Here is a 25,205-nt window from a genome sequence, read left to right as displayed (position 1 = left end):
AATGCTGGGGTGTGTGAATGTATGTGTGTGTTACCAACCTGAAGTCCTCCAGGTGCTTCTGGATGTCAGGAAGCAGTGCTTCCTGTAGTTGCTGCACATACTGTCTTTGAACATCCTCTGGGATGAGATCAAGTCTCCTTCGATCTACACACACGCACACGTGCACAAACACAGACGCAGACACACACCCACACACATGCACACAGGTATGAGCACACACACACACACCCACACTCCTCTGATGATTCATAATACAAAGACAACCGAAACTGGCCCATTGTATATTAAATGGCTTAGTATCTACTCATTTGCCATATTTACTGAACACAGATTAAGGCAGGTTCATGCTTGTTACGCTTAACCAATAGTTCCATCTTTATATACATGCAGAGATAATGGAAAGATAGAGTCTGCACTCAAGACAGACACCTGAAACTCTCTGTCACACCCAAGCACATGCTGACTGATCATCACGAAAAAATACCTTATAGAGAGAGAGATGTTTATAAACCAAAGGCAAACAACGCAAGCTTACCCAGATCAGCTGAGATAGAGTCTGGCACCACTACTTTCAGGTGCTGTACGGAAGCAAAACCAGAGATGATCTTAGCTACATGGCCATCCCACAATGGTGTGTGTGTGTGTGTGTGTGTGTGCGCGCGCACGCACGCAGGTCTGTGTGCTTGAATGTGTGTGCTCACCGCTGTTCGATCCATGAAGAATGTGTGGATGTCCAAAAACAAGCGACGCGTCTCTTTGGAGCTGCTGTGTTTGTAGAGCTCAGCGTAGAGGTAGCACAGCTACAGGACAAATAACCACGATCTCTCAATCTCACACAGGGTCATGGAACAGAAGGCAAGATCTTTTTTTTTTAATCAGATATGCCAAAATGCTATGCAAATATCTAATGTATTTGACTGTTTGAAGTGAAAGAAAAAAAAGGAATATTTGTTTGTTTATTTTTTTTAATAAAAAGGTGTTAATAAAGGATTACTCTTTTTTAACCAGATGCTAGGAAGTCCTTCAGAGTCTTTCATCATCTGGGATTCTTTAACCTGGAGCTACACATTTCATGAGGTGCATTTGGCAGGATTACATAAATCCTGCCAATATCAGTGAACAACTCAAAATCCCACCCAAGTTCTGACAGATGCCCTCATGATCTGTCTGGCTGGATCAGCTGTCAATCAGTGGGCTGAAAATGTAACTGAGCAGTTAAGAGTGCAGGCCTCTAGTGTACTGGGATTCACAACTTGCCAGGTTGAAGTTGAAACCTCGTGGAAAGCCATGTGTGACCTGAGACACAGCTGTTCCCTATTAAAGACTGCAGGGTGACCCAAATGATAACACCACTGGCGTAGACCGAAACTTGAAACAATATAAGCAAGTTCTGTGAACAATGAATCAAAGAGGCTTCTTAACGAATCCAAATTTGTTTCCCATTATAAGTGAAAGGAAAGTGTTAAAGCCTGAGGGAGGGTTGATCGGAGGGTAGGTGATAAGTGGCTCGTACCAAAGGTGCAGGGTCGAACTGAAACTGAGAGAGCACGTGATGCAGGAAGGCTGCGAGGTGAGCAGGCCGAGACTTCAACAGCTCGACGGTCTGAAAACAGCTCCACTGGCCATTCATCTAGGAGTGAATGCGAGGGGGGAGTCAGAGAGAGAGCGAGAGCGCGAGAGAGAGAGAGAGCGAGAGCACGAGAGAGAGACACAGAGAGGGTGCACAATATCAAAACAGCATAAAAGATTTGAATCACTCATCCCCCCACCTTTTCTGTGGTCAGCGATATAGAACATATAGCTACATTCTTTAGGAATCACCTTATCAAAATCTCTATAACACACAAGACAAACTGGACAAGAAGGCACACACACAGCGATCACTCTTTTTAAATGCACATGTCAGAACAGCTCTAGAGAAAAGTCACACAAGCCAGGAGAGCTGCCCAAGACAGCCTAACCCTAACCCCTAACACCAGCACTGAAACACTAACCACGGCCTCACAGATAACAGCTCATGACTTTCACCTGGGTAATTACACTGGAATTCAATAGCTTTTGATATCTACATCCACTCTAGACTGTCACCCAGAGGGGGATGGGTTTGTCGTTTTGTGTCAAGCTCAGGTTCGTCAAAAGCGCTGCGTGAAAAAATCTGAACTGAACTCTCACCTGCTCCTGCTCAGTGTCAAAGTCATCATCTTCAGCACCAATGATGTGTGGCGGCAGGCGGGAGGAGGGGCTCCCCACGCTGGACTGGGAGTTGGAGTCCTGTCGAAGCAGCAGGTCCATGGGTTAGTGGCATCAGAAATCTACAGAAAAGGAGGTGAGGCTGGGAGAAAGCAGAGGCTCACCAGGTCGGCGGCGTCGTCAGCGTCAGGGGAGGGGCAGGAGTTGAGGCTGTCACGTGGCGTGCTCTTTGGGCTGTGGCACAGGGGCTCTCTTTGGTACGGACTTTCTGGGACAGGACTCGGGGTGACCTGGGGAGAGAAGCATTTAAACATTGAGAGACACATTAAAATCTCTAGAAAAACATGAATTTGACAGTATATGCATGATCTACTGACAATATTCATGTAGACAAACTCAATGCTAAATACAAATACAGGGTGATCTCACATCCTTTTTCTAAATTGGGCAAGTTAATCGAGACTAGTGCTGTACAGGAAGTGTCATATGCAGCAGCTGCTAACCGGTGTTAGGGTGTTGTTACTCCAGGATGATTCTGTGTTGGAGTCGGGTTGCCATGGCAAAAGAGGGTCCATGTTCCCTAATCCACCCCCATCTTCCACCTCGCCTTCTAACAGTTTGGGAGAGAGGGAGCCATCCTGTAGAAACACCCACCCACATCAACACACACAAACACACACACACACACACACACACACACAAACACTCTGAGCTGTATTAGAACCATCGGCTTGAAGGTTTCTACCATGCAGATCTATTTTAGCCAGGTCGATTGAGAAGACAACTGTAAAACTGACCCTGAGACCTGAATGAACGTCAGCTCAACTAAAGCACACATGTTGGCTAATGAGTCTATTAACGAAATGTACAAATTTGAACGTGGTGAGCTGGCCGGTATGTGCACCTGCGCGTATACCTGTTGTAGTGGGTGCATGCGAGCATACCTGTGCAGCCCCAGTGGCCTTGCTGAGCTGGCCCTGGAGTAGGGGAATGTGCTTCTTGGCTTCCTGGATTTCCTTCAGTAGTTTGGGGGTAGGGTTCCTGCTGTACTCCTCTTTCATAGCCTACCATTCACACACAGATGACAGTGCGCGTTTGGAAACATTCAGCTACAACTGAGTGGGTGTACATGTGTGCATTCACACATGCTTTTATCTGTTCCCAATGAAGGGGGATGTGAAAGTAAGTGTGTGTGTGTGTGTGTGTGTGTGTGTGTGTGTGTGTGTGTGTACGTACACACACACACACACACACACACACCTTGAAGGAACATGGACATAACCAAATGACAAAGATGGCAAAAATAGCTTCAGTTGTTCTGCTTTCTCTTCCAGTGTCCTCACCATAACGACTTGAGTACTCATCTGCTCTGCAGGAGCCACACCGAGGCTCCCCGTTTAGGGTCCGTGGTGACTGTGCAACACTGACCTGCAACTCCTGCTGTTCCTTGGTCAACATCTTCTGAAGGATGTCGACCTTCTGATTGTACACCGGGTTCTTCTCCTCCTGGGAGGCCACACAGACAAGCACCGAGCAAGAAAAGTCTGATCAGCCACAGGTCATTGCTTCACAGACATATGTGGGCAGGACACCAGCGGGAATGAAATTGAAAGTGACTTTGTGGTTAGCAGAGGTTCGGTAAAACAGTGCAAGAGAAAGATGGACACAAAGGAGGAAAAGGGGAAATGATGTCAGACGTGGCAGTGGGCAGGGATAAACAAGTGTGAGAATAAACTGAGAGACCGGGGAGAGAGAGAGAGAGAGAGAGAGAGAGAGAGAGAGAGAGAGAGAGAGAGAGAGAGAGAGAGCACGCAAGACTAAGAGACATGGAACAGAGAGATGTGTAAAGCCTGAAAAAGGACTCAGTCTGCAGGATAAGAGCAGGAGAAAGTGAGTTGAAGGAAGTTAAAGGAAGAGCATCCTCACCCATACAGGCAGTGGAGAAGTGACGCGGTCCGAGGGGCTGGTGGAGGTGGAGCGTTCCGCAGCTGTGGGGCCCGGCGAGTGCGGGGAGCTTAGGGAGGAGACGGGGCCTCCATCACCCTCACCTTCTGACAGGGGGATCTGGGCCAGGCCCGGGGGTCTCCCCAACACAGTCAGTGCTACATAGGAGCCCGCTGTGCCCAAACATAACCACAGCAGTGAGAGAACAAGATCATACAACTCCCTGACTCATTTACCAAACAGAAACCACGCACTGAACCTAACTGTCATGCCAATGTTGGCTCAACATTAAAAGATCCTCTAATCCTTATAACATTAGGTTTGGGGAATGCTGTAGCACTACTACTATTGTACAATTGTACATGATTCCTCTTAAGATTGACTTTCAGTACTGGTGATGGGGTACTTACACTTTATTAACTCCACAACTTCTACATGATTCGAATGTGTTACTAACGTCCCATTGACCTGTAAAATGTAAATGAAAAATGATTAATTTAAAAGGTGATTTATTTATGGCTAGGATTAAGACTGTCCTAAACATAGCTGAATCAAATGCTAAAATAAAAGCATGCAGGTCTAAAGATTGTGGCCTGTATCTTATTGCTAACACATTTAACACTTTTATTGATTTTAGGAAAAAAAATGGTACAGGCAAATCTGCGAGTGTATCACATCAACGGGTCAGCACTGCATTTTTAATACAGCCCAACGCATATCACGACTCATAATCTAATCACAGCGCAGGGTCTGCAAAGCATGCAGCCCTAGTTCAACCTTGGCAACACACTAAATATGGCTTTCCACAATTGGCCAGAAGGGGGCACACTGGTGACCAGACCACCCCAGGAGGCAGCAGACATCTGGCGAGTTTGTCTGCCCGACATGTCTGTGCAGTCTGACTATCTCGTTAACACAGAAACTTGACTGAATGTTATGCAACAGGACAGGACACCACACACACTTTATGTCACACAGCCTACAGAGGTACAGCTTTGATTAAGTAGGAGAAAATCTTACCTTAATAATTCTGTCACCAGTCTGAACACCAGCTCGCATTGCCGCTCCATCTGTCAGCGACACAGAGAGAAAGAGAGATTTTGGATGCAGTCTTGCACAGCAAAAGAAAACATGAAATCTAAAAGAAATTATCAGACAGATAACAGCAGAGCATCTTCAAACAAGTGAAGAAAGTGTACGTGAGAGAGATTGAGTAAACGTGTGCGTGTGGTGTTAAAAGGTGTCTGACAGCCACTACCGAAATGCTGAGGATCTGCATGTTACCTTCTTTGACGAGCTGTACAAATACAGGGTTATCTCCGCTCACTGTTAGCCCAAAGCCATTCTCATCTTTCTGGATGATAACACACCGCTGAACGAGCCCTGAAAGAGAGAGAGAGAGAGAGAGAGAGAGAGAGAGAGAGAGAGAGAGAATTAATGGAGAGAGTGGCTGCCAGGAAGGTCTCCGGTAAAGCCACCATCTTAGTCAACAGCATGGAGGAGGTCAGTGGAGAAAACAGGGCCCAAAGTGCTTCCCCTCAAGACCCTGGGCACCAGCCTACAGCCTTCCCATTACAGAGCGCACCCCAGGCCTGCACACACGCATGCACGCGCACAGCCGCTCCCACGCAGACAATCTACACAGTAGTTTTAAAATACCTTAAGAATGCAAGCGTATTTGCCGGAAACAGTGGCAGACAGAGAACTTGTTGTGCGCCAATAAAGCAGCAGCCAACTGACTTCTAGAGTAACTGGAGTATTTAGTGCTTGTAGATATGAATGTACTGCTGAACAAAGCACCCCTGAGAACTTCTAGTCATCAGTAACGCACTAACATTTTAAAACAACGACAACAACGCAAGTACGCTCACACAATAAAATCATGCAGCAGGCGAGGTTTTAAGGGATGTTTTTGCTGTGACTACAGGGCAAAATGGTGACCCTGTGTGATTTAGTACAAAGCCAAAGGTATGTGGAGCTGTGCATGTATAGGTTTTGGTACTCAGAGTCACGTGAATGACAGTAACTTGTTTAGTGCACAAATGTAACTTTCCAGTGTTGTCTTTCATGAGTAAAAAATGACATGAAACGTATAGATATTTTGTGCATATCTGAACACACACATCGGTGTGGAGAGTATTTATAACTGCTTGCACAAATGTATTCATGTGTGCACTTGCAGCATAAATGTCTAATAATAAAAATTCTGTCAGAACATGTCAAAACTAGACCACTCACAAGAGAGGCCAGTAAAATTCACCACAACAGACAGAAGGTACAGGACTCCAGTATAGTAAGCCAGCTAACTTCAGAATGCAGCCATTGACATATGACTGTAAAGTAAATAGCCTATTAGTTCCACCTATGGAAGACATCCAGTATTTACTGTGACTTGCACCTATAACTACTAACTATTCTTACTTCTCTGTGAGTAATTGGTGGGTAAATCCATTCTCATTGTGAAAGTGCAGAAAGATGCTCGACACTCATCATCGTACAAATGGTGGATAAATGTCTAGTATAACTAAGAATGATTCAAAGCCAAAACAGTCTGTTTTTTTGTCTAATCAATCAGTCTTATGCGGGCTAATGCAAGTTTCCAAATAACAGTTTTTAGAGGTGTTAAGTTTTTTCTAATCTATAACGATTGAAAAACCGAGATGGCTTAGGAGGCAGGACTGGTGACAGGAAGTCGTAGCAGGGCCTGGTAAGGTGCAATTCAAGCCATTATGCATGATAGACCACTGGCCTTAGATACCCCACAACGTAAAAATGCAGAGCTTCGGCTTTAAACACACCAGTGAAAGTAATTACAAGAACAGTTTTCCTCAAAATGCTAACGTTGCTAACAAGGAAGGATATCGGTTAGGATTCTGTAAAGACCTCAGGCCGACCTGTTACATTAGCTTCCAGTTGTTTCGTTCTTTTTTTGGGGGGGGGTGGGGGGTTGCTCTACATAGGGAACATGTATAAAGGGAAAGAACCGAGCACCACCGGGGCAGGGGAGTGTGGGAAGGCTGGCAGGCAAAAGGAGAGGGAAATGGAGAGGAAACACCACAGCAAACGCACACACACACACACAGGCACCTGATCACACACACGTGCGCACACCCCCATGGTGAACTCTTACCACACGACTCGGGCCTTCGCTCTGCCACTACACTCTGCACAGGGAAATCTGGTAGCAGGTCATGCGTGGGACACACACACAGGTGGAGAAAATAAAAATGTGAACAGAATGAATGGAAAAACTAAAAAAAAAAACTAAAAAAAAAACCATGGTGGTTCCTAGATATTATTTTAGGGTGATTAAGAACCTAGTGGAATTCGTATGGGGGAAAAAGCGGAATTTTCTGAGCCTTTGGGGATAAGGAACAATTCTGGTTAAAATGATGTTCTATAAAATCAAGAATAAAAGCATAAATGAACAAATTCCAAACAATATTTTATATATTTATACTGCAAATTAAAGTTCTCACTGGGATCTCCATGTTCAGTATGCACAAGTTAGTTCCCCTTATGTATAACCTCTACCGGCACCTCTTGCCGTCTTACAATAGACTTACAATGTACACAAAGAACCGATTCACATCAGAACAGTGATGACACTCTGTGTTGGCAATGGTGACTCTTTTCCTGCAGTTTTGCCTACATTTCTCTCCATATTTTCGCTATATTCTGTGACTGGCTTCCAATGAGACATCCAGTGATTGCTACAGGGGAGGCAAAGAGACAAGGCCGGAGAAATGCACAGATGGGCTTTTCGAATAATCCCCTAACCAGATTCCTGGAAATCCCTCATCATGGTAACAGCATCAGTAAAGCTGATTGCCAGCAACCTGCATGCTAGAAGAGACTCTGTGCATCAACCTCCAGTAAATTTGTAGGTAATCTAGATTAAATTTAACTATAATCCAATGGCAGATTATAAAGCAATTGAGTGACAAGATAAAATGTACTGTATGTAGTACAAAATAAACTTTTTCGAATATCGCCAAAAGGCATCAACCACTATGAACAGAACATGGTGCCTTAATCGCCTTCTAATTTTTTAGACATTCCTCAAATTGCTTAAGCTTCCTTTATCACTTTGCTAACATCAGTTTATGGTCATTTCACAACCCAACCAAGACTAAAGAAACTAAGTATGTACTCATTAGTGATGTGCAAACATTTGCAATCCTATTCTGCTACAGAAGTGCAGCCTTGCGAAATGAGGAGATAACCACTGCACTAAATCTGCCTCACTGCCGTGCCAAAGCTCTAGTCGTGCGTTCGCTAGTGGCATCAAAAAAAAAAAAAAAAAAAGGGGTCAGAAAAGTAACGGCGGAATTCATTTTAGTAACAAATGGTCCAGATGTACTGGTATGCGCAGTGCAGGCCGGTAAAGGAGGGAGGAGGGGAGAGAGGGAGGTGAAAGGTGACACGGAACGAGGCGTTTGACATCGGAAGCCTCTCGTCTATTTGCCCTCTTGGCCATGGGAAAAAGGTCATGTGATGGGCAGACAGTGGCCCAGGCTCTTACCTGTGGGATCAAACTCATGTGAGAAAGGCGCTGACACCTTGTCGCTCTTAGGTTTCTTGTCTGGGGGGTGGTCCTTGTTGATAATACTTGCGGTCCTACACATACACACACACACACACGCACGCACGCATACACACACGCGTATTAACGTGCAAGTATTTCATCTCAGTTACAGTGTTCCAGGAACAATCTCCATGCCAATGGAGAAGCAATTTCAAAATCATTAGTTTCAATCCAGCACTGCAGAGCTCTTGGTCTTGGGGAATTAAGAGCTGCACGGTTTTGCCTGCACGGAAACCCTCATGAAGGGCTGAGGAATTAGCACGTCATGTTTTAATCCTGAGCAGCTGGCTCTGCCATATCGCTAGCATCAGTGTTGTGTCTAGCCGTGTTGTGACTCAACCTGCCCTTCTCACCGCTCCGTCTATGGAGCGGACCCCAGCGGGCGTGGCCCACGCACTACTCTGGGTGAGAGAAGCAGGGGAACAGTGGCAGGAATCCAGTTGGGACTCACCTCGTTGGCTTTTTGGGAAACCTGCAACACAGGGGAAAAAAAAAAAAAAAAAGGTTGTTTTAGTGCAGCGGAACAGTCAGCGTCATGCACCATGAGAAAAAGGGGAACATTCGTTACACGGCTGTCTGGGGCAGGATGTGGCGGGGACAGTTGAGGCGTGCAGAGATGCTGTCCCCTTGCATTCTCCGATGCTCTTCACCTGTCCCCTTATGTCCATACAACCAGAACTGCCGCATGCACCAATACTGAATCGTGAGAGCAAGTTCCTCAGGCTTTGTTAGGCTTCCCAGAGAGTGCATGGACTGACTTGGGATCAGTTTAACTGTGCTTTATACCGCTAGAGACTGCATGAGCTAGGATGATCTGGCCTATTGATCACCTACCTATTCATCTTGCTTTCCTTGTTGTCAGAGCACTGGATTAAAGTCTGATCTGGGGCAAAAATGTTGAGGACTACACACCATGCCTTACGACCTAGCAAATGGTTTAATGGTCACAAAAACACACTGGAAGTGGCTTGAATGGCGAATATGGTTAGAAAGTTCAAGTGCGAGCAATGTCGTGAACGCCAAAGTGAAGCGCTGACTTGTCTGTATGCGTACTATGCGTATTGCTGTGCTCGACACACAGCTAGGCTTTCGTTTTGCATCCGTATACAGCAGATGACAACAGCATGGGTCCATCTGTTCAGGACAGCCTCAGGGAGTAACCAGCAGGCCAGCATGCTACAGGGAGCAGGGCCTATTTCAGGACATATTTATACTGCTGTACTTTTGCACTGCAAGCATCGGTTGCTATGTGATCATCTCACATCACTGTTAATGCCAGGGACTTTATAAAGAGGAAAAACGGGTAAGGAAAATGTCATCGCGCTCACACATTAGGGCATACTGTAGAGCCCTAGCCACAGAGCAGGACTAGGGTGGTGAAGAATGCTTCATCCTGACACAAGCAGCACTCCTAAGTGGAACGCGCTGTTTTTATCTTCTGGCAATACGATACTGTTGACATTGGTATCGCGATAACAATTAACACACGATATATTGACTGACCAGAGAAGCCGGCTATCTAATCAATAGAGCGCAGGAATGCTGGTCCTCAGCTACAGCGCCTGTGTGCGCCTGGGGAGAACTGGAGGAGCCCTCTCTACAGAAATAGCTCAGACTTCCCCCCTACTCCACCCCATCCCACCCCTCGCCCCACCTCCCCGCCGCTCCTTCCGTGGGTGGCTTTTGTTTTTGTTGCTGTTCCTTCCCCTGCACAATGAAGGCCCGCGCGGGGAAACAATGGCTCTCACGTCAGAGCGGCCCACTCCACAGTGGGTCTGCGGGCCCGATTCCCGGAAACAGAGAGGGCTTCTGGCAGCGACGCCGGCTTCCTGAATGTGTGAATGGTGGGGGGGGGGGTTGGATGTGCTGCAGAAAAAGCAGGGGGCAGGATTTGGCCAAAATAAAATTCTCAGGCTCCCTCTCTCTCTCTCTCTCTCTCTCTCTGCGTCTCCCTCTCTCCACTTCTCTCCATGATTTTCTTTTAGTTTTCAGAAGAAAACGGGCAGAGGCAAAACATTTGCAGTTGAAGCCAATTCTTTCCAAAAGTCAAGCAGAGACGATCGAGGAACAGCCGACCAAGAAACTGTAAATCTACAAAATGTGTCCCCTGTGAAGTCCAAAGCAGAAGGTCTCGTAAACGCCTTATTGATCTGTTGTTTTGGAGGCATGCGAGGCAGAGAAAGGGGAGGGAAGTGGCTGAGCAGAGATCCACTCCAATGCCTGTCGGGGGGGGGGGGTAATGGCCAATCACCTTGAGGGCACTATGGAAACAGGAAGAGCTTATATTCTTATGCAGAGAGGATTATAGAGCAAAGGCGACTGGGAGAAGAGGGGAGAGGAGACGAGCAGAGAGGAGAGCAGGGATGGGAAGACAAGAGAGGAGAGGAGGCTTTATGAAAATATTGGGAAATTTGGGGACACTGGGGAGGATAATCTGACTTCAAAAATTCCAAGACACGAAATGCATAACTGCACCATTGGCAGTTTCATTAGAAACACCAGTGGTGTGTGCACAAGGGTTTGTGTGTGGGTGCATGACTGCATGTATATAAACAAACAATCTCTCACCCGTCACCGATATTTAAAGGCGAAGCACAGAAGATGACTGGAATCTTGTCTATGAGGTTACTGTGCAGAACCGCTGCCTTCAATGGAATCTATATCCATGCTGAGAGAACCGGGCGGGAAAGGAGGCTCTTTCTATACACAGTTCTTCCATTTTAGGGCACCAAATTAGACACGTGTAATTGGACTCTTAATTGTTCCTTAGGTCAGTTAAAAACACTGTTTCATACAAAGCTTTAAAAATAACCAAATAAATAGATAAATTAGGGTTGAAACAATTACTTGAGCAACTTGATTTCTAAAAATCATTCATGCAAATTCTTTGCATCGAATCTTCTTGTAATCTATATAACTATATCCACATTGTGCCTTGCGGGAAATACATGCAAAACATGCATCAAGCTGAAAACAGGTTCAGTAGGTTAGCTAAATACTAGGCTAAATATTTGAAATATTTTGCGTAGTTTCTTGAATCATAAACAAGCGACAGAGAGACTATGAATAAACCCACATAATCCTGTATCTTCATAGCAGTAAGGTCGAGTGGGTTCTAGCAAAGACGATAGACGAATATGTTAACTTGAAGCCAGACCTCAAGCCTAACCGGAGTCCGAACAGTCCGTACCATCATGCTTGGGACCGGTTCACACAGCAGGGTGATCGTACATTCCCATGCACTCATGCCACTGCTATTTTACAGAAGGTTAGATGGCAAAGTAGCTAGTTCACTAACTACACGAGATTGATAAATGGTACAGGAACGATTTCTCATCATGTTTAATGGCAGAGACCTCGTAGTTCACATTTTTGGATCTATACAGCAGGCATTATAGTAAATGAACTGGGATTACATACAACTGAATTTCAACCAAATTAATGAATTGAATCAATGAACAAATATATTAAACTCACCTGCTGGGCACTGAAGAAGTTATAAACTGGTCTGTGTTTTGAGAAACCTAGATACTGTTTTCAAGAACTCTTACTTACTATTAGCTGTTTGATATTTTTGTGTGCAAACCAAACAATTTGTGTTGGCCATTCATACATCGCTACACCAGCTTCATCGAATAAAAATATTTACTGACTTTGTTCAAAAAAGGATGTTCCCCATATATCTTGAAAAACGTGGAAAATAAAAAGTTCCATAAAAAATATCACGGATATTTTTTAATTTCAGAAAATGTTTTATTTACAAACCAGAATGACACTTAAATACTAAATTAGGTATAGTTTTGACAGATACTGTCCAATTTAAGCAATAAAAATGTTGATGCTGAATGTTAAAATAGAAACCAATTTAGTTGTTCAATTTAAGAGACCCATCTTATCTTCTCTTTTGTACATTGACGATCGCTCTTTAATATAGAAAAAGTGTTTCTTATCCGATTAATTGATGGATTAATTACAGAACACTCAATTTCTAAAATAATCTATAGCTGCAGCCCTAAACAATGGTAAAACAAGTAATTTATTTTTTCACAGATTACCTTACTGCGCGTTACTTGTATGAGTGATATGTTGGTATGTCAAATGCTACAAGATGGGTAAGAGTTTTGACTAGCTGGACAATGTTCAGATGGACTCAATATCCACCATCTGGTTAACCTGAAAATGACTCCTATCTGTTACTTCATCTAAGCTCAGGAAATAAACAATGTGGGAATGCATGAAGCAGGAGATTCCGCCCACCCAATCAGCAAAAGACAGCTGAAATCAATATGAAACATTGATCTGGAGCATAATTTCATCTCATCACTTCAGAGAACACCACTGAAAGTTGAAAACACAGAAAAAGGAATCACAAATATGGATTTATAAAGTCACTGACAACAGATATCTCCTCCACAAGACATGCAACATACATTGTGTCTGCAGAATGCACTACTCACAAAAAAAACAAAAAAACAAGCAACACACCACCACTACATCCAAATAAATATACACTTTTACACCATATATAGACCTGCCAATTGGCACAGCTAGTTATTTCACCAAGTCGTGTGAATCCGTAAACTTTTACGCTTTGTGAGCTGAAGTGGCGCACTCCTGTTCTCATACCCTCATCACTGATCCTACATCAGCGCTTAACTGTACAACCAAGGACAACCAGAAAATGTGGTAACTGACTGGACAATGAAGAGACCTGGTTAAATACCTAGAGATCTGTAATACACTGACAATGTAAATCAGGAAGAAACACCAAAGCTGTGCCACAAAACAGCCCTCAAAAATCTTTTCCCCTCCGCTTGGCGTAGACCGCGGCCAGCGAATTACTGAGATCAGGGCTTTTGGTGTTAATTGAGACCATTTGAGCGCCCTTGCCTTCCCTAAGCTCTTAAGCTTGTTAGCATGAGACTGGAGATGCAAATGCTAAGTACAGGAAGGGGTGAGCAGGTGAACCACAGTGGCAGACTGGAATATCCTGGAAACTCGCAGGTTGCCACCACCCTGTCTGTGCGGCACCTTGGAGGAAAATGCTACGACTCCCTAAACATCAGAACCCCACTTCACTTTGATAAGACAAGAGGGGGGGACACAGGATATTTTGCTCAGACCAGTTCCATCCATTTACTTTGAGTTACATCAGCTTTCAAGTCAAGTCAAGGCCTTGTGACTCCCAGCTGCCTGGTTCCATGTAACGTTCATTCCATCCAAACGGCCACAAAACACCTTAAAATAGGCCCATGCTTATGAAACTCGGCTTTAAAAGACTGCTACCACAGCAGGAGGTGACCAACTGATAACTTCAAAAGAGCTCGTCTCATACAAAACATAGGCATCGCATTTTTTTCACCCCTCTATTCCCCATCTCCTCCTCCTCCTCCTCCTCCTCCTCGTCTCCCGCTCCTGAGCTCTGACGCCACTGCTCCCTCCACCCTGACTGTCTGATGAGAGAGAGCAGACTCCACCCCCCTCTCCACCCCCCTCCGCGCCGTTCAGAGATGCACATTTCTTCACGCCATGTTGTCCACTCACGTTTTATTATTCGGGAGAGGGGCAGGCAGGGACGAGCGGTGGGGGCTGTGTGTCTGCATGTGTGTCAAACACACACACACACACACACACACACACACACACACACACACACACACACACACACACACACACACACACACACACACACACACACACACACACACACACACACACACACACACAATTTAAAAACTAGAAGGATCCAGCTCATTCAGAATACACCTCTAGGGATGAATTATGGTGCAAGCTTAGAAGATTCCCATTAGGGAAAAGCCTCACCAAGACACCCCCCCCCCCCCCCCCAATGGAAGGGGCAACAGCAAATCAAACCTCATGGCATGGAGCTAGTGCTCTTGATAACCATGCCATTAGCAGTGGGCCACATGCCAAATAGCACAGAGGTACAAAGTCTTTATGGCTATCGCTGCACTGGTTGCTGCAGCCTTCCTAGAGGATCCAAATTCTCATGCAAAACATTTGATTAAACCTCCCCCGGAGGCTGTATGTCATGATCTTTAACTATCAGGATATTATATGAATTCTAAACAGTTGGGTTACGCATAATGTTAAATATTAAAACAACAACCTTATTAGGTGCATCGGTCAGCGTACAGAGGGGATTCCAGGAGGGGTGGTGAGGTCTACCTCCACAGCCCAGCCCAATCCCAGATGAGTCGGGTCACCCTTACACCATAGAATGGTGCTGGGTCAACGTAAATCATCCTGAATCACACTTCACCACTGCTCAGTTGGGGAGAGGGAAAGACAGAACAGGGTTTACCATGCCATGGTGATTCACTTATTGGGTGGCCAGTGACTGGAAATGATTGGCCCTGCAGATCATCCAAGCAGTGCACAGCATTTAGAATGTTTCTACTGTCGATCTGAAATGCCTCATCTAAAGATTGTTGAAAAAGGGCTCTTTTCTCCCAAAAGGCCTGGTGCGCTTGCATGCCCAAATGCAAGGTGGATGTTGTCATAACCAAGGCCACAAAACGATGGCAAGTGGCTGTAAAGGTTACTCTACTCAACCACACATATGGCAAACAGCAGCGATGCATAATATTTTTCACCTAAACATGGTCAATCGTTTAAAGTGTATTTGCATAACTGTGAAGTGGTTGGAAAAACAACTTAATTCACATTCATTATTTCTGCTGAATTTTCATAAATGAAAACGTGGCCTGAGAGAGAAGAGAGACAGACAGAATTGCAGTCTGTGTGACATTTACAGACATGGACATCATTGCGTTCCCTATTATATATGCAGCATACCATATGCCGTATGGTACAATATACTGCCATCTGCCAACCAAGATCTATTCCATAGATAAAGTGTTTGCTAGTTTACATTCTTCTGCTGTTTCACTGGAGTAGAACCACACAACCATTCATTAGACGAGGATGCTTGTTACCAAGCAGTCATCTACTCTTCTACCTGAAACCAAAGGTTTTGTGACATTACTGCTTTTCCATTCTGTGCTCTCACTTTGAAAACACTCCTCACATTAAAACAAATGTCAAATTCTGATGATGGGGTGCTAGAGGACATCAGAGCACCTCTCTGGATGAGTTTCGACGTCCTGCTTCCCTGGCTACTCCCCTTAGACAGCACCTCCTCTTTGTTTCAGAGCCCTGACTCCTCCCCTCAGACAGTTCCTCCCCCGCATTTTTGGTGCCACGTGAAAAAAGGAGATTCCATTGAGAAAAGCCGAATTTCTTGAAAGTCTGCTTCAGAGTGAAGCTGCATGTTAAAGGGGAATACCACAGTTTCTTATGCATCATGCACTTTCAATGAAATCTAATCAGCTATTTACTTGTTAAAAATTTACTTGTTAATCAAGAAATTGCGAAGAATTCCACTTTAGGACAGTTTCACTTTAAAACAGGATATGTGGGGAAAAAAATTTAATTCAAGTTGCAACATTCAGTTCTTAGAAAGACTAAGACAGAAAGCACACAATCACATAGGATAGATTCTGAGCCAGCACAGTGTCACAACACTGCCATGTCATGCATTTTTGAGTCCTGAAAGGTCAGCTGCTAGGTCAGAGGTCAAAAGGTTCCCAGTCTAGAAGAAAACAAGCTCAAGTGTGCAGCCAGAGGAAGTGTCTGCTGCCAGCCCGGGTAGCTGGTCGAGTAGCTAGCCCTTCAGGCTAACAGAGACATGACCAAACAGCACAAATGCTCTTAAAGGAACGGAAACACGGCCTGCAAACATGGTCATGATGAGCAATTCAAGCAAAACAGGTCTACTGACAAGAAATGCCACACACACACACGCACACGCACACGCCCACACACATGCGCACACACACACACACAATTACACGTTCTATTTTCTCCGTCCTAATGACTGACAAGCCGTGAGCCACTAACAGTGTAGACTTGTAGGCTGGGTTGTCTGGTTGCTCCAAATTTGGATCATTAGGCGGCTTGGAAGCATCGTAACAAGGCTTTGTAACGTCAGTGCTCAGGCTAATTGGAACAACACTAGCTTGCAGCTAGAAAATGCCACACCACTTTGGCTGCTCAACATCAAAGGATGCCAGACGAGACTTTTAATGCTAATGGTGGCAGGAAGGCCCATTATTAAAGGGCTTCAATAAGACACACCGGAAGGAACGCGCAGTTTGAAATGTCCGATTATGGAAATGTGGGAAAGGCGGTATTACTTTCCAGGGACGGCACTAAAATTTGACTTTCAAAGCACACAGTACATGAAACCATGTAAATACTGCAGTGGATAATGAGTCCATATTTACATGGTCAATTACATCAATTTTTTTGGTTTGTTTTTTCCATATTCAGTCAGGAGTTGCTGAGGTGTTCCTGGGTGTATGTAGCAATGGGCAAACGGTACTGTTTATAAGTCCCCTCTCTGAAGTCATGATTATAAAATAGCTGTGCTTCCATGGAGGCCACCAACGTCTACAGATTAGCCACAGGAACCTATTAATGTTATTTGGAATTAGTTTTTCTGGGCATTTTCTATCAACTCACTCTCTGAAAGAAAGATTACCGGTCCTCACTCTACCGCGCTTTGTAAAATAAATGCTCCATTTCCATGGAACATCGCACCACATTTTCAAGCGACCATCAGAACGCAAGACTGCTGGTGCATCCAGTGTTCAAACCTTTCTGCATAGTCCTAGTGCCACATCAGAGGGATACATTTTCCTACAGACAATATGAGACATTTCAAAAAGTGAAGGGGACATATACCTAGTGTTCCCAGAATAAATAAACCCTATAGCTGAACCAGCTCTATTGGAACTCCTGCAAACTACCCTGGAGAATGTGGATAAGTATATCAGATGAAATGAAACTTAATGGATAAAAGATGGGTAAACTGTGAGGTCCCAGAGCCCCCACCACATCCAGAACAAGCCACAAGTCTTAAAACAGAATGTCAAAGCTGATGCTGGTGTTTAAACTACTCTTAGGTGTGGACTGATGTGAAGATGAAATGCAGGGTGGTTCTCCAGCTGAGAGAGAGAGAAAGATTTCTAATACACTTGCTCTTTGTGACTGCAATATTGGTGTCAGTGTTCCATTTGGCAGCTCACTGTGCCAATCTTCCACACAGCCATATGCAGTTAGTATTTGTGCCATGCTCCAATTCCACAAGATATATTCATCTCTACCCAAGCAAATGCCTTGATGAACCAAGACCATCCAGTTGGTGTTCAGGCAAGGAAAAAAAAAACAAAAAATAACAAAAACAGTTTGGTACCAGTTTCTGCAGGGCCAAAAGGTCAAACCAACATTTCACTGCATCATAGAAAAGTAGACCCAAAGACAAGTAGCAACGGTAGGTCAAAAGGAAAGCAACACATTTTTGTACGAAAACAAATGCACCCAAAGAAATTCTATGTGCACACACGCAGTAATGAAGCTTGAAAAAGTGGCCATACAGAGCAAATCAGCAGCAGTTCCAAGAGGTTCAGCAGCTGGCGTGGTGAGAGGCCGGCACCCGTGCTTCTGCCCAGAACGGCTGGCTTTGGCGGCGGCTAGCAGCGGAGAGCTGTTTGGGTTTGGTCATTTTTTTCTGGTGAGTGCGGTGAGGATGTAATCCCAGTCACCAACGCAGTGCTGCCAAGAACAGGAAAAACGTCAGGCAGTTGCGCTCTGAAGGGGGCGGAGAAAATGAGTACAGCACTTTCCCCGGCATCACCCAGGCCAAAACCCGTATGGCAGGAAGTTGAGGAAAGGAAGGGATGCCGTAAATCAGGGCTTCTGGAGCCAGGACTCCCAATTTCCTCTACCAATGAGCCCTAACCAAGCCACTGGCCTAAACAATCTCATAATATTTTTTTAAAGTCCTACATGTTACACCAAAGGACATATGTGAAGAAAACATCACTATATATAGTGACATTCCTACATATTCTTAGTACACATACAAAGCTTTTATCAGCGAGAGGGAGCTCTTGAAGTGGCTATTCTGAAGTGAGTTCCTGAGTCTTTGGTGAGGTACACAGCAGTATGTATGTGTTCAGAAGGCTTTTCCATTCTTCCCAGCGAGTTTCAGTCCAAAAGTCGTGCAGGCTGCAGCAAGACACACAGAGTGCCTCAACTAAAATAAATAAATACATTTATCAGGGCTTCGGGGCTCAGGGAGTGACCAGGGCCTGCTACTATTTTTAGCAACTTGATTACAGAAAGGAAAAAGAGAACGAAAGACGGGGGGGAAAGGCATAACAACAATGCTCTCATGTCTCAGATACCAAAAATACCAGACAATTCCTGAGGGATGAGCCAAGTGCAGACTTTTTTCACAGCCAGGCTGGAGAGGCCTGCTGTTCAAGGCCCAGGCAGATAAATCCATCTGGCCACGCATACCTCTCCAGGAGCCGAGATATGGTGTTAATGGGACCTGGAAGGGACAAATTAGCAGAACGAACTGCTACAGATGAGATGATAAAGTGATCGGGCAATCTTGGGTAAAAATGGCACTGCCTTAGGGTTTTATTTTATGGGTTTTTTTTCATGCAAAATTATGCTCTTTTCATTTTGAAAAAAAGGATCCAAAACAGATTCGTTTGGAGCCATGTTGGAGGCTAGCTGACACTGCAAACCAGAAACTGTTCTCTAAAAGGGAAAGATAAAGCATAGCGGTCTGAGTGCTCTCAGCACGCCTCTCGGCTATCAGGCTGCTGCTGAGCAAGCCACAGGTCCCCACGCTGCCCCTGTGCTCTGGGCTCCATTAGCACCTGCCCTCTCTCCTCGCCAGAGCGCCGCTTTTTTTGTGTTTGTGAGTGTGCATGCGCGCTCATGTGCACGCGCACCAGGGACCCCATACAGAGGAACAACAAACAAAAGCCCAGGTTTGGCAGGTGCCTTTGTAGCTGGTCCTTCAGAACCAGAGGTCTTTTCAAGTGCAGGAACAGGACACCCATACTGTCAGCACAGAGGGGGGCAGCAGAGTGCCTGGAACATGACATACTACCCCAATGCACTTTGCCTCGCAGACGGGGCACCCGAGCACGTCTCGGTGTTGGTAAGCTGCAGTCATGTGGTGTGACTTTGATGAAATGTGTAGAGTTTTTGAGGATATGCATTACTTCGGGGACTTGCGGTCAGGCTACCCATCAGGCCGCTCTGAATAATTCAGCCTTCTGCAAAACTGAATCTCCTCCATCAGTTAATCTTTGAATGCCTAATGAATAATGAACAAATAACAGAGTATTAAGTATGGCATGTTGTAGCAACATCTTTCACTCACTCCTTTCAGTTTGCCCATATTAACTGATTAGTGCACTCATATAAAAGGGCCCTCATCATGTGCATCTCAAGAATCTGAGAATGTTTTTTTAGCTCCGCCTCTGGCCTGTTTTTTAGAGTCTACAATGATTTATAATTACAGTGGTAATTACAGTGCATTACAGTTAGACCCAAGATGATCACTAACCACAAGTTAACGAGAGCAGTTGGTATTTGCATACTGAACACTTGCGGTTTCTATAAGTCATGTGCTGATATTAGAGATGTAAGAAACTGATTTTGGTGTGAAAGGAGGGATTACACTGCAGCCTCCAGCAGGTCCGGTCTCATCTAGAGAGCATAACTGGCCTGCTTTAGAAACTCACACGCATTTAGGCCTCAACAATACTGTGCCCTTTAAACTCTATCACAGTGTGCGTCTTTGAAAATCAACATAGCCCAAGGTTATAGTGTACTGCATTTAAGAGCATGTGGCACATTATAAGGAGCTTTGCTACCCAAGCATGCCAGTCTCTAAAATACCACCCACAGTTCACATACATTTCTAATATGTGCTATGGGCTTGCCATCCAGTCTCATACACACTCCAAGCAAGTTCCACATCCAAGGCGTTTCCACAACACAATGGCATTCGTCTGACCATTTCTGTCAAAAGCCCCGCAGTCTTATCTTTAATCAAGCTGAAAGGAAATATCAAGTGTCCACCCGTGTGTTCTGCCGCACTGCACCAAGTGCAGTAAAACAGGGGGACCATCACATCGGAACCCACACACACATACACAAAAAGCACGCCCATCTGGCGGCCCGGTAACAGCCCAGTAGCGGTCTGCTGCAACAGGACGTGGATCGGTAGGCGGAGCCAGGCGTGGCCGGCTGATCTCGCCATATCTTACTCTCAGAGGGCAGATGTAGCCAGCTGTGCCGTGCGGCGATAGTCATCAGGGGTGCGCCTCCTGTTGAGACTCGCTCCACTGAGCTGGAGAGGCGTGGAGGGGGAGAGGGATGACAAGAGGGAGGGAGGGAGGGAGATGAGGGAGGGAGGAAACGGGATAGGAGGCCAGAGAGAAGGCATGTGGGATGCAGGAAAAAAGCTCTGCGGGTCCAGGTGCACCTCCCCGGCTGACACACGCTCTCGGACAGCAGCTCCCACCGGGACTGTTGGAGAATCTCCCAGGCTACAAAGCCACTCAGCTGGGATATGCTGGCCAAATACACCACTCGAAGGTGGATATGAATACACCACCCAAATACACCACTCGAAGCAAGCCACTCTGGACGAAAAAAATCTGGTGGTTTTTGTCCTTTGATGCCCCTGCCATAGGTGAAAGATGGACAAGTGAGGCTTTGACACTTGTTAAAAACAAGTTTGCAATGACCGTGGCCATGCTAAAACATGACAAACAAAACATTTATGCTCATCCCAGGTGAGTGTCCAGTGTCAATCACCAACAGTTAATGAACTAAAAATGAACGTAATTAGTATTATAATCATATAATTGACAGCCATCATATAAATAACAGCCAAGACAATGAAATGCAATTAATGCATTAATCAAAGCTTATTCACAAAAGAATCATAATTATACATTAGCAAAACAAAGTAGAATTTTGAGTATGTTAATTTCTATAAATGCCGATGAGAAGAGTATGCTATGCTAAAAATATAAGCATTTAAACAAAGGTTTACATGGGTCGGAAATAGTCAAGAAATATCAAATCAAATGAAAATGCTGCCCACCTCCACAGCAACTGGCCAGTACTGTGTGTAGGAATGGGTGAGAGGGCGGGGCTGGGCTGAAAATATCCAAGAACGTCCTGTTGATCTGAAAAACTACATTCCAAACTTTCGGAAGCTCATTTTATTCTATTCTCAGAAGCACTTCGGACCAAAGAATATAGCTGGATTGACTTTTAAATGTTGCCATGAGTCAAATCAGTAGGTTTGTAACCAGCTGGGATTTACCATCTTCTTCATTTGCATAAGGTGAATGCAACCGGTCAGGCCCTGTGTCCTCAACTGCAGATCGAAATTGTACTGAACCACTGCAGAGCTCGAGGGCTTGGTCCAACATGAATAAACAATATGCGATGCAGTATTCATTTTATTATGTCTAGGTTCAACTCATCTTCTCAACAGATCAGTGAGCAACACACCCCAATAAATCAGAAGTACTTATATTTGCATAGTGGACATGGTGAATCAGAGAAATCAGTCTTGCCTAAACATTGGAATCCAGAAGTCATAACGTGTCTTTCCCATGTTTAGATTGGCTTGAGCTCAAAAGACACATAACTGACCCATGCCAATCCTGCAACCTACAGGCTCAGAGGCCCCTGTTTCCCATTCAAAAAGGCAGCAAGTTGATCCCCTTTTTTAAATCAATTTTCCACATTCGCCACTTTTTTTGCAGGTTTACAGACTTTAATATGCTGGAGACAGTGAGTCACTAGACCCTTATGAGAGGGGAGACACTTTGATTCAGTTCTGGGACTCCGGGGTCTCAGAAAAACAGCATACCTTACCATCCAAGACCTAAGAAAAAGCTCCACCACAGATGTGAACCATGGTGAAAAAAAAAAGTACAGTCTAAATATTATGCTCTCTCTCAAGTGGGGATATCACTGAATATCGGTGGTTTTGGGTAGGGAGTTACCCCAGTATACTGATCCAAGACCTGTCCAGTCAGCCCAACCAGTCACTGGAGCTGTCTGGAGAAGAACCTTGGGTCAGTGCTGAAGGACAGCTTTTATCCGCACTTTCCACCTTTTGCGTGAAGCCAGTAAGAGCAAGGCTCTGTGCCAGGGGTGCAGCGGTTGGGCCAGCACTGATGTCAGCTCAGAGGAAAGCCTCAGACTCACTCGCTGGGCGCTGCCGGACTGGAAGAGACGGGAAAGCTGCCTCGCCATTACTGGCAGTTTCCATGGTGATGCAGCTGGAGGAGGCCGGGGCCCCATAGTCACGTGGGGTGACTTCGGGCTCCGGAAAGCCAGGCCTGCTGCCTTCAAAAGCCATTTCCTCCTCCTTCTACAGCGACTCACTCAGACAGCCCTTTGCCCACGGCCAAGCCCTCATTCTCTCCGGCTGTGGGAACCTTGAGCAGCAGAGCAAAGCTTTGTGTCTGCTATTAACCTAAAGCAGTCTCCATAGGTCAATGTGTCAGCTACTTATTAAACTGATGTAAACACCACCCAGACTCAATTAATGCATACATGTCTACAGTTCCACGGATGAGTAATAGCTCTGAACTGGGTATTTTGAAAGGAGTTTGGCTTCTGTAATAACTATTCTTAAGTCCAGACACATAAAAATGTCTGGATTCACTTCGGTGTCGATCTGGAATTGACCAGAGTGGAATCCAATTGGTTTTGGCCAACACAGCAATATCTGAAAATGCATGACTGACTGCAATAAAATCTCAACCCTGACTTTGCCAACCTAGCACTTAGAATTCAAGCTAAAATTTTTGACTCGCTGAGGAACACTAGGCTATAAAAAAAAGTGCATGTCATTCGTATTTTCAATTTAGTGCCAAATAAACGTGTTCAGTATTTGTACTTGACTCACATCAAAGAGTGAGATGATACTACCTCGATGGTGCAATAACTAGACAATACTAGAGGTTTTTTGTTTGTTTATTTGTTTTTATTTAAACACCTATGATTATCAGACCAACAATTCAGTAAATAACCAACTAACCCACTAATGGACTCATCACAAAACCAATAGCCTGCCCCTGGTTTCTTCATTTACTTCAGCATTGAGTCCAAGCCAGATGAGAGTTCCAAATTCCAAAAAAATAAATTTATTCTACTAATCTTTCCCCTTATATATGTTTCTCCTTCTCCTTCTATATCATGTTTCGGAATCGGGCAGATATCAGCAAAAATACTGGATCGGCTATCGGTGAATACATTTTTAAGGACATGGCTCCGATACAATCACAAATCCAGGATGAAAACAGCACAGCGCAGCGCCTGTGATAACAGCCAGGTTAGTTTGAGAAGGTCACATGATAAAAGCTGGGCTAGTTTGAGCAGTTTATACAACGAGTTTAACTGTAGCGTTTTCTTCCCATTAACAATTAAAGAAATATCCATGCGGTCACACACACACACACACACATGTTATTTTCATTGCTATCAATTTGATAACCCAGTGACCATGAAGTAAAGGAAATTCAGGGTCAGGGAACAGAGAAAGAGCATAGAAACCTGACAAACAGAGCCAGTGAGGAGAAATAATAACCAAACTAATAAAGTTCTCACCTTCTCTAAATTCACAAAGTTAATTACTCCAAGTCTTTAGTATAAACCACACGAAGAAATGCAGAACAACGTTGTTTCCCAATAGGCTGCTGAGTTTTAAGGCAAACATGATGTTTTGAATAAGAAGCTGGAGAGTAAGCTAACTTCACCTAACTGTCCACTGATTGATTTTTTTTTTTTTTGAATAACCACCTAATAAACATTATAAGATTCTAAATGTCTACTGGTTTTAAGCAGAGCTCAAGCTCTAGCTTTGATGCAACCATTAGGTTTTTTGTTGTTTCTTTGGGCTTTTTTTTTTTTTTTTTTTTTTTAATAGTTTGTCGTTTAATATATATACACCAAGATGTGTATTAATTCCACCTACAGTGTCTTAGACAATACATGAAAAACCCTCATTCTTTTTAAATCAAAAGTACTTACTAAAATAAAACAAGCAAAACATTTAGCCACCCTTTGAATTTTTTTGCACGTTTGGCAAAACAACCCAAAAACCACTTATCTTCATTTTAGAAATAAGGATGACATTTATATATTGTATTATTATATTGTTTGTCTGCATATTACATTTGCAGACAAATGCATGAAAGTCTTTGGCAAGTGCTGAGTTTGTACCTCCGACTATTGCTACTAAAACTTGCTAAGCCAAAATGTCAGACTGCCTACTGATGATACATCTGCCGTGGACATACCGTAGAGATGCCAGAACATTTCCAGGCTTATTATACTGAAAGCCAAGCTGGTGAAAAAAAAATTGCACTGGGTGCCATGTTACTTAAAAATGATAGCATCAAATTCCTGGTCAAAATGTAGACATATATAATACAGACAGACTGTGAAAGTATGGACAGATAGTGACACTGCAAGAGAACATGGGAACAAGAGTGTATTACTCATTATTTCTCACGATTCCAAACTAAATCATGGTAATGTGTCATGGTGGGAT

At 44.4% G+C, this 25,205-nt stretch overlaps 1 protein-coding gene across 2 annotated transcripts in view; it reads right to left on the bottom strand.

Moving 5' to 3' along the window:
• The window catches only part of arhgef12b (Rho guanine nucleotide exchange factor (GEF) 12b), a 46,130-nt gene that overhangs the window by 12,368 nt on the left and 8,557 nt on the right, over positions 1–25,205 (bottom strand). The window contains exons 2-17 of one of the 2 annotated variants that reach the window (XM_081719051.1): positions 9,174–9,194; positions 8,660–8,754; positions 7,265–7,312; positions 5,419–5,517; positions 5,155–5,204; positions 4,545–4,602; positions 4,117–4,307; positions 3,619–3,696; positions 3,135–3,254; positions 2,694–2,828; positions 2,355–2,480; positions 2,173–2,271; positions 1,514–1,630; positions 702–800; positions 536–578; positions 39–144 (exon numbers count right to left, since the gene is read on the bottom strand). In XM_081719051.1, the coding sequence (XP_081575177.1) occupies positions 39–144; positions 536–578; positions 702–800; positions 1,514–1,630; positions 2,173–2,271; positions 2,355–2,480; positions 2,694–2,828; positions 3,135–3,254; positions 3,619–3,696; positions 4,117–4,307; positions 4,545–4,602; positions 5,155–5,204; positions 5,419–5,517; positions 7,265–7,312; positions 8,660–8,754; positions 9,174–9,194 (1,485 nt within the window). The remainder of the gene's footprint in view (positions 1–38; positions 145–535; positions 579–701; positions 801–1,513; positions 1,631–2,172; positions 2,272–2,354; positions 2,481–2,693; positions 2,829–3,134; positions 3,255–3,618; positions 3,697–4,116; positions 4,308–4,544; positions 4,603–5,154; positions 5,205–5,418; positions 5,518–7,264; positions 7,313–8,659; positions 8,755–9,173; positions 9,195–25,205) is intronic. The other variant, XM_035526949.2, reaches the window with a different exon arrangement.

The sequence above is a fragment of the Electrophorus electricus genome, chromosome 8, assembly GCF_041902795.1.
Source record: "Electrophorus electricus isolate QZ-2024a chromosome 8, ASM4190279v1, whole genome shotgun sequence".
Classification (NCBI taxonomy): Eukaryota; Metazoa; Chordata; class Actinopteri; order Gymnotiformes; family Gymnotidae; genus Electrophorus; species Electrophorus electricus.
Note: the sequence above shows the minus strand (reverse complement) of the source record. Positions and strands in the feature narration are given on the sequence as shown.